A 10,000-nucleotide genomic window follows, 5' to 3' on the forward strand; every position below is an offset into this window, starting at 1 on the left:
AGACTCTTATTAAAGATCTTACTCATTCTCATAGAGACAAATTGTTGAGACTCTTATTAAGTATCTTTCTCATTCTCACACAGACAAAACAAATAGCTACACGGTCAAGCAATGTCATTTATTTATCTTACTCATTCTCACATAGCTACACGGTCCAGCAATGTCATTTATTTCTTTAAAGTTTTTAAAGTTGTTGAAAGATATAGAAATAGAATACACATCTTACTCGTTGATAAATTACACAAATACACACTCACAAAATATAAATTACACAGAAATAAAAAATAGAAATATGAAATACACACTAATTACACATCTTTCTAATTAAAAGAAGAATACTCGTTGAAAGAAATAGAAATATAAAATAGAAATATAAAATACACACTAATATTTAATTATAGGCAGAATAGTATCTGTGCGGGGGGAGGGGGCGTGGCGGCGGTTAAAAACAAGCACGTGCGTGCAGGCACATCAGTGCGCCGCACATTACTTTCTAGTCAGAATGGTGGTCCCTGGGACAGGGGGTTGTGTGTGTGAGGGGAGGGGGGCGCGGAAAGGGGCGGAAAGCTTCAGGGGCCTATAGATCATCACTTAATATGGTACCTGGAAAATCAGTAGGTAGGCTAGTATGACATTTTTTTCAAGGCAAGCGTGGGAACCCTGATACAGCAGATTCAGTCATCCTGTAAAGAAAGAAACACAGACATAGGTTAGAACTTGAGCGCTGGGAACTCAGAACACTAAGAACTCAGAACACTGAGAACTCAGATCACTTAGAACTCAGAACACTAAGAACTCAGAACACTCAGAACTCAGAACACTTAGAACTCAGAACACTGAGAACTTTAGAACACTGAGAACTCAGAACACTTAGAACTCAGAACACTGAGAAATTTAGAACACTGAGAACTCAGAACACTTAGAACTCAGAACACTTAGAACTCAGAACACTGAGAAATTTAGAACACTGAGAACTCAGAACACTTAGAACTCAGAACACTGAGAAATTTAGAACACTGAGAACTCAGATCACTTAGAACTCAGAACACTAAGAACTCAGAACACTCAGAACTCAGAACACTTAGAACTCAGAACACTCAGAACTCAGAACACTGAGGAATTTAGAACACTGGGAACTCAGAACACTTAGAACTCAGAACACTTAGAACTCAGAACACTCAGAACTCAGAACACTTAGAACTCAGAACACTCAGAACTCAGAACACTGAGGAATTTAGAACACTGGGAACTCAGAACACTTAGAACTCAGAACACTAAGAACTCAGAACACTCAGAACTCAGAACACTTAGAACTCAGAACACTAAGAACTCAGAACACTTAGAACTCAGAACACTCAGAACTCAGAACACTTAGAACTCAGAACACTAAGAACTCAGAACACTCAGAACTCAGAACACTTAGAACTCAGAACACTAAGAACTCAGAACACTAAGAACTCAGAACACTAAGAACTCAGAACACTCAGAACTCAGAACACTTAGAACTCAGAACACTAAGAACTCAGAACACTTAGAACTCAGAACACTCAGAACTCAGAACACTGAGGAATTTAGAACACTGGGAACTCAGAACACTGGGAACTCAGAACACTAAGAACTCAGAACACTGAGAACTTTAGAACAATCAGAACTCAGATCACTAGTCACTCAGAACACGCTGAAGGAAAGAGCAGTGTCAGGTTAGGGGAGTAAGACATCTCATGTTTCTCTTACGTCAAAATCAAGATCATCCATGGTGGGCCCTGGTCCTTTTTTTTGAAGATCATGCAACATCTGTGAAGAAAACAAAAGACCAAAACAGAGAATTAACCGGCATTACAGTACAAAGATACATCTCTTTTTCCATGATAAATGTTCCATGTTAAAATGGCTGGATTTAGAGGACCCTAGAGGTGAGAATGGCATGATATTCGGAGAAGGAGACTGAAAGATCAACACAAGTTTATAAGATGGTGATAGGCATTACAATTAATGATGATATTCGGAGAAGGAGACTGAAAGATCAACTAAAGTTTATAAGATGGTGATAGGCATTACAATATTTATTATAAATGCCAAAAACAGGACCGGAAGCACTGACAGAATTGGGCAAAAGAGGAGGAGAGAAGAGGAGAAGATAAGCAGGTTCACAGAAGTCGGATCAAATACTCACATCTGCGTAATGCTCAAACTCTTCCCTGCCATCTTCCTCTTCGTTCTCCCAGTCCCTCCAGTTATCAAAGTCCACTGCAATCCAGCTGGGCTGAGAGACAGGCAACCAGGCATATTTTATGGTCTATTATAAATGTAGTATGATAATTATAGTCAAAGTAGCTTTATTTCTTCACATGTCAAGACATACAAAGGAATCGATAGGACATTTCCCACTTTTGTGAAAGGTAAGACACATTGTAACAGGTAAAGTTATTTCCTTTCCAGAAATGACTTAAAGGACATCCTCCGCCCTCCCATACAGCCTTTCCACCTCTCTCTTAGCAACACAGGAGGTGTAAAGACTGCATTTTATTTCTTTATTTCTTTATTTATTAAAGACAACTTCAAGATTAAAGCCATTTGCTTGAATGACAACATTCAGAGGGGTTTTCTAAAATCTCAAGTGAATGTAGTTCATTCTTTTAGATTGTCAAACTCTGGTCTGGACCAAAATCCTTCGAGGCTCCTATAATGTCTGTCTAAGCAGCCGTTAACATTTATCCCATGCAGCCCTCGGTCTATGGAACAGGTCGCTGTTTGTGATTTAAGTTCCGACTGGACGGGGTTAGCCAGTCATGACTTACTCTGGCCTAGTCTTTGGAATGTGTGTGTGTGTGTGTGTGTGTGTGTGTGTGTGTGTGTGTGTGTGTGTGAGTCGGGGTTATCCAGTCCTGACTTACCCTGGCCTCGTCTTTGGTGAGGCGTGGCCACGCGACGTCCGGCTTCAACTTCCTCAGCAGCAGGTTGACGGTGCGGTCGTACGGCCTCTCTCTGGAGTCCTGTCAGAACAACACTCAGCGTTTAGAGTGTGTGTGTGTGTGTGTGTGTGTGTGTGTGTGTGTGTGTGTGTGTGTGTGTGTGTGTGTGTGTGTGGCGGTGTGGGCGTACGGCCTCTCTCTGGAGTCCTGTCAGAACAACACTTAGCGTTTAGAAACCGTGACAGGCACCACGGGATGATCATGTGTTTAAAACATTGTGAATCTGTTTGAATTTTAACATCAACACTTTGCTGTGAACGAAAACTATTGTTAATATTGCCTGCCACAATGAAATAGTTGTAAAGTGCTGTGATTTAGGAAATAATGTGGCATGCGATACAAAATCTGTGTGGAGTGTAGAGCATGTCAGGGTTTTTAGGCTTCAGGCTTTTTAAGACAGTGTGCTTTTTAAAATGTGCTACGAAAATGTGCCTTTATGTTGCTGCAATAAACAAAATCCTTCAAATGATCCTGTATCATGTTTGTCTTCTCAGGTGTGAAGTGTGTTTTGAAAGTCACGTTGTATTTTCTACGTGAAATGGAAAGAATTCATCCTTACATTTTTCATGACCTTGTCGTAAAAATAAAATTCATTGTAGATGACGTTGTCATCTGCATCTTTGCAACTGCAAAAGAGCAGAGTTACACGTTAAACATTTTTCAATAACACCATCATGTTAGGTCATCTACCAAACCTGCAATTAGCTTCTTCTAGTGTTAGCCTTAGCACAGGCTTATTTAAGTCTATTCAAGACCACATTACACAAGAAGAATTTCATTAAAGAATGTATCAGTCTTTAGTCTCTATATGTTAGTTTTGGCTCATAAACATTCTTAAAACATATTGTTTATGCTCTCAAAGGCAGAGACACTAATTGTGAAGTAAGTCACTAAAGAATTCTTACCATAAAACTACTTTGTCCTCTGTAATTTCGACCTGAAGATCCCGTGGGTGCTGAATGTTGAAATTGACCGTGACGTATTTCTTGCGGTCAAACCACGTACACCTAGAGGGTATGCTGTAGAGAAAAGAGTACAGAGAAATCCTACATTAAATACACACATACAAACAAAGAGCATGACAATGAAAATTAAAAAAAAAATAAAAAATCTCAGAATCTCAAAACTTAAAGAAGCTTTAAGAAAGAAGTTAAAAATAGTGATTTCATGTTAGTACTTTCAAACTCTTCACACGTCACACAAATGAGAGGAACATGCAGCAGCAGAAATGTTGCCTTGAATCTTCACACACACACACACACACACACACACACACACTTACCCGTCCGCTGGTCTCTTGATCGGTGGCATGCTGGTGAACTCAGGTCTCAGAAAAACCGATTTATGTGAATATTTCTCCTTTCTTGACAGCGCAGTGTTCCACTGAACCAGAATGGTGCCAAAGAAGAATGGTCACGGAGAGGTCCTGACAGTGTGCCACTGGTCTGGTCTGGGGGGCTATTGTTAGGATGGGTGTTATCAGCAGCTGCTGCCTGTCTGAATGTGTCCCTCACCATCCAACCATCCCCCTTGCTCAAAGCATTTTCTCTTATCCTTGGGGCCAGTTACTTAATACACTCCCTAGGCCCACTCACATTGACACATTGACACATATACACACACACACACACACACACACACACACACACACACACACACACACACACACACGCACACGCACACGCACACGGACACGGACACGCATACGCACACATGCCAAGCACATACACAGACACGCACGCCAAGCACACACACACACACGCACACGCATAGACACGCACGGCAAGCACACACGCACACACACACGCACACGCACACACACACACACACACAGACACGCACGGCAAGCACACACGCACACGCACACGCACACACACATAGAGAGAGGGGAGTGGGGGTGGGGAGAGATGTGTGGATATTGTATTATCCCCTAAGCACCTCTCTTAACCCCAGTGGTGCTGTAAGAAGAAACTTCTCTGGACATCTGGAAGACTCCACATGGCAGAAGGGAGCTCCAAATAGCGTATCTATATTTGTCTTTTTTGGCAACAGTGTAAACAATAAGCTATTGTCAGTACTAACAGCCTACTATATGAAAATATACGTTTTACTGTAGGCCTGTGCTGTGTTATTCCTTGACAAGAAATGTGACATTTTGTCATTTCTGAACAGGTTTCAACAGTTTGTCGGACTTTTCGGCTGTGGTGACTTTTTGTGCACCTCTGTTCCTCATCTGGACTTCTAGCGCCATCTTGCGGTTCAAATCGGTATGGTAGTTGTGAGGAGGGTTGTGAATTACCGGAAGTGTGTTGCAAAGGAAAATGTGGCGCGAGACGGCGCGATTGTTGTGTGTTGTGTTCATGGTAACTTTGGGGGTCGGTGCCTCCCTATTTTGCTAGCGTGCTAACTTCACTGAATAGCGTGATCACTTCGTATCAGTTTGAGGAGCAACCGAGGATATATTGAAACCTAACAGATCGGATAACAACTGGACCTAACCCGGCCTCGAAAACGGACAGTATGCCTCGAAGAAAGGTAAAAAAAAAACGGGTCACCAGCGAAGTTGTGTTGGAGTTGCTAGCTGGAATGCTAGCATAGTTGGTTATATTTAGCCATGAAACATTCGATATCAAGAAAGCTGTCCAGAAAGAATAACTAGGTGAAAGTAAGGAAAGCTTGTAGTCTTTCTTTTGGTGGACTGATCTTTAAAATGCATAGGTTGTTTTAATGGCCGTTTAGATGAAGATTGACCAGTCACGAATAAAAAGGACTGGCCTTTGAATTGGCAGCAGCTAGATAACGTTAGCTAACAACAACACTGTTGCTGCACTTATGTTTATGCCAATGTGTAACTGCAGACCTATACATTGATTGTCTGGTCAAATAATATAACTAGGCAACATAGACACAATTGAATTGTCATTTTAGTTTAATTTTACGCTTTAATATAACGCTTTATATGCTCGAGTCACAAACTTAATCGAATGACTTGGCTAGCCAGTACAAGCTGACTGATCAAGTGGTCACGTTAACTGCTCGCTAACTAGCCTGCTAGCTAGCAGTGTGCTTTCCAATACAGTCTTATCTGCAAAATGTTAGCCATGATAGCTAAGTCAATGTTAAGTGTTGTAACCCGTTTGCTCCATAACAACAAGACCTAACAGTTGTGTGAACATTCATGCCCGATAAGGTTTCATATATTTAACGAACATGTCTGCAGTTTTTACACATTTTGTTGTTTACAAATCTCATAGAGAAATGCAGGGAGCAGCTCGGACGCTACGGCGGATTCCGACGATTCAGGGGAACACGAGAAAACCGACAGCTCTCAAAGCGACGGAAATACACGAGCTAAAACGCGACTCACTCGGGCATCGCTACGTCTCAGCCAAAGCTCGCAAGGTAAGCGCTTGTATATTGGCCCCCAGGATCCACTGCCACATGTACCGTAATTAATGTACTGTAAAAGTACTTGTACAGAGTGTACGTCATGTTATGTTATGGTAGGTTTTTGGGCGGTGCCTTGTCCTAAGAATTTCAGTGCCCAGTCTGACCCTGTGTCATTTTGTGCATCTGACAAATGAAAGACTTGTAACTTTTAATAATTTGCTACTGACACATCTGTTGCCATTAAATGGTGCAATGGTAGCCTGAGGTCATGTCATCTGTAGCAACCTCACATCGTTTGGGAACATTCACAGTAACTGCATGGACTTGGTCAGTCCTCATTAGTTTGTGCCAAGGAATAGCACGGCACAGGCCTACAGTAAAAAGTCTATGTTTTTTTTTAAAAAGTCTTTTCTATTTTATTGTATTATTATAGTTAGTTTCTAATATGTAGGCACTCAGAGATTCTTTTGAATGAAAAGTGCGTTAAAAATAAAATGAATTATTATTATTGTTGTGTTTTATAGAAGGCTGTAAGTACTGACAATAGCATATTGTTCAATTTTTTGTTCCCCAGAAGCACCTCCAGACATTAAACACGTAGTGGACCGCGACGAGTCCCCCCCCAGGACGCCCACGGGCAACGCCCAGTCCTCGGAGTCGGACATCGACGTGTCCAGCCCCAGCGCGTCTCACGACGAGAGTCAGAACAAGGACCCGTCCCAGAAGGACTCAGACAGCGACCCGTCACACCGGCCCAAACGCCGGCGCTTTCACGAGAGCTACAACTTCAACATGAAGTGTCCAACCCCCGGGTGCAACTCGCTGGGTACGTGTGCATGCGCAGTTGGCATGTAGGCTCTTAATGCCCAATTCTGCCAACGCATGGCAGCGCCACTGACAGGCCCTTGCTGTTATGTATTGACCCAACTCTTCAGAGAGCACCTCCCTTCCTAACTGGCACCTTGGCTTAACTTGCACTTAAGCAGTGACAGTCCTGAACTTCTTTTCCTTTCTATGTTTTTATATTTCTTAAAAAAAAAGCAGTATTTATTGTTACATCGGGTTTTTTGCTCTTAACTTGACTGTTTTCTCGCTTGTACGTCGCTTTGGACAAAAGCGTCTGCAAATTGACTACATGTAAATGACTGACAGTACAGTTCGGCTGCCTGGTAGCAATGTAATGTGTTGTTGTTGACAGTGTTGGGATTACTCATTGTGTACTGATGGCCTTGTTACCCCGAGCAACCTCAGAGTAATTCTTGTTTTGCAGCAGAGTCAGTGCTTTGACACTGCATTCTGTTCTTTTTGCCCCGTTGTCATGGAGATGGAACACTCTGCAGCTTTTGAACTCATTCTTTGCCTCTTTCGTCGGTTGCAGGTCACCTCACTGGGAAGCACGAGAGGCACTTCTCCATCTCTGGCTGTCCCCTGTACCACAACCTGTCAGCGGATGAATGCAAGGTACGGAACGACACAGGCTCTGCTGTGATGTTGTGTCTGTCACGTGCCGTTGCGGACTGCTGTTGGGAAGTAAGGGGTGTTTTCCCAGTGGGCCAGTCTAAGGAGGGCTATTTTTTTTTCCTTTCCCAAACCCTTAGATATTATATAGCCAATGCAGATATTAAATAGGTTGTCTTCACTGCAGCGACATGGCTGGTGCCGTTTGTAATAGCATTTGCTAGTTTCAGCCCTCGGGCAGATCGCTGTGGAAACATGGAAAGAAAGAGGGAAAGCTGTAGCTGGCTGAGCAGAAGAAGTGTTAAGGAAAAGAAAAAGGGCTTTGCTGGCTGATGCTGCCAAGTGTGCACAAATCCCTGACTGATTTCAGCAAACTGCTGCAGGTGGGGAGGAGAGTAGTGGTGAGAGTGAGAAACAGAGAGCGAGCAGGTGATGTTATGCTAGGTGCTGTGAACTAGCTAAAGAACAACCACATGTTTTATGTTTCCCTTTTAAAGTGGAGGGCCAATGCTAGAGTCCCCACTGCAGGTTTGACCGTTTTCAAGGTTTTCCATTATCAGTACACACACGTTACGAGCAGCCGGCGCTATAGCTCCCTTCTACAGGACTACCACTTTGTTTCAAAGGGTCATCGGGTTTGTTTGACTGTGTGGGTAAAATAGACAGTTAATGTGCTAGATTGATGAACTATCCCTTTAAGGAAGTAGTGAGAATGTACTAATAATACCTGTGTCATTATATCATTAGAATGAAGGATGGAGGAGGACGAGGGGACAGGAACTAGCACAGATTATAATACCTGTCAGTATATCATTAGAATGAAGGACGGAGGAGGACGAGGGGACAGGAACTAGCACAGATTATAATACCTCTGTCATTATATCATTAGAATGAAGGATGGAGGAGGACGAGGGGACAGGAACTAGCACAGATTCAATTAGTGGTGTACAGTTGGATCATGCTATTGTGTGAATGAGGTCAAATGTAGCATTTAAAACATCAGTGCGTATAATCAGGTTGGCCTACTTAAGTCAAACTATTCATTGTTGCGTTACAAGAAATACAATGAATGGCAAGTGAGGCCTTTGTTGCATTATGCACTGCATGTGTATTTGCCTATGGTAACGGAATAGATGATGCTCATGTCAGACAGTCCAAATGATGACTGGTTTATGCATTCTTAACAAACAGACAGGGAGAGGATGGAGGTAGACCTCTTTACAGGGACTCTGAATGTTTACTTTTTGTACACACAAACATGGATAGGAAAACCCCTAACCCTTACCTGACACACACACACACACACACACACACACACACACACACTCACACACACACACACACACACACACACACACACACACACACACACACACACACACACACACACACACACACACACACACACACACACACACACACACACACACACACACACACACACACACACTCACACTCACACTCACACTCACACTCACACTCACACACACACACACACACACAAGCTCACCTCTCCAGATGCTGACCGCTGCTCTGTGTTGTGTCTGTTGTGTGTTCGTCGTCAAGGTGAAGGCCATCGACCGGGACAAGCAGGACGACGAGCGCAGTCAGAACCAGACGGAGGAGAGCCGGCACGCCACACGCCACCAGGTAGCCCACCTGTGCTGTGTCTCATTCGTAACTGTAGCCCACCTGTGCCACCTGTACTCATTTGTCCTGTGTTGTATTTGTTACTGTAGCCCACCTGTGCCCACCTGTGCTGCATTGTTCATATTAAATACACGCCACACGCCACCAGGTAGCCCACCTGTGCTGTGTCTCATTCGTAACTGTAGCCCACCTGTGCCACCTGTACTCACTTGTGCTGTGTCTCATTCGTAACTGTAGCCCACCTGTGCCCACCTGTGCTTCATTGTTCATATTAAATACACGCCACACATCACCAGGTAGCCCACCTGTGCTGCATAGTTCATATTAAATACACGCCACACACCACCAGGTAGCCCACCTGTGCTGCATTGTTCATATTAAATACACGCCACCAGGTAGCCCACCTGTGCTGCATTGTTCATATTAAATACACGCCACCAGGTATTCCACCTGCGCTGCGTCGCATTCGTTACTGTTGCCCACCTGTGCTGTGTTGCATTCGGTTGTTGCCCACCTGTGCTGCATGGTTC

General features: G+C 43.4%; 2 protein-coding genes across 3 annotated transcripts in view; one reads left to right on the forward strand and one right to left on the reverse strand.

Moving 5' to 3' along the window:
- ptges3l (prostaglandin E synthase 3 like) overlaps positions 1-4,283 on the reverse strand; it is a gene marked incomplete at its 5' end in the record, with an annotated part of 9,079 nt that extends 4,796 nt beyond the window's left edge. The window contains 6 exon segments of the mRNA XM_080835654.1: positions 1,735-1,794; positions 2,174-2,263; positions 2,895-2,993; positions 3,532-3,598; positions 3,878-3,991; positions 4,255-4,283. Of these exon segments, the coding sequence (XP_080691780.1) occupies positions 1,735-1,794; positions 2,174-2,263; positions 2,895-2,993; positions 3,532-3,598; positions 3,878-3,991; positions 4,255-4,283 (459 nt within the window).
- Positions 4,284-5,341: 1,058 nt separating this feature from the next.
- The window catches only part of kat7b (K(lysine) acetyltransferase 7b), a 15,897-nt gene continuing 11,238 nt past the window's right edge, over positions 5,342-10,000 (forward strand). For both annotated transcript variants that reach the window (XM_080834023.1, XM_080834024.1), the window contains exons 1-5: positions 5,342-5,507; positions 6,227-6,374; positions 6,937-7,188; positions 7,741-7,823; positions 9,387-9,470. In XM_080834023.1, coding sequence (XP_080690149.1) covers positions 5,493-5,507; positions 6,227-6,374; positions 6,937-7,188; positions 7,741-7,823; positions 9,387-9,470 — 582 coding nt within the window. In that variant the 5' untranslated portion in view covers positions 5,342-5,492. The remainder of the gene's footprint in view (positions 5,508-6,226; positions 6,375-6,936; positions 7,189-7,740; positions 7,824-9,386; positions 9,471-10,000) is intronic.

This window comes from Sprattus sprattus (assembly GCF_963457725.1).
Source record: "Sprattus sprattus genome assembly, chromosome: 3".
NCBI classification, from domain to species: domain Eukaryota; kingdom Metazoa; phylum Chordata; class Actinopteri; order Clupeiformes; family Clupeidae; genus Sprattus; species Sprattus sprattus.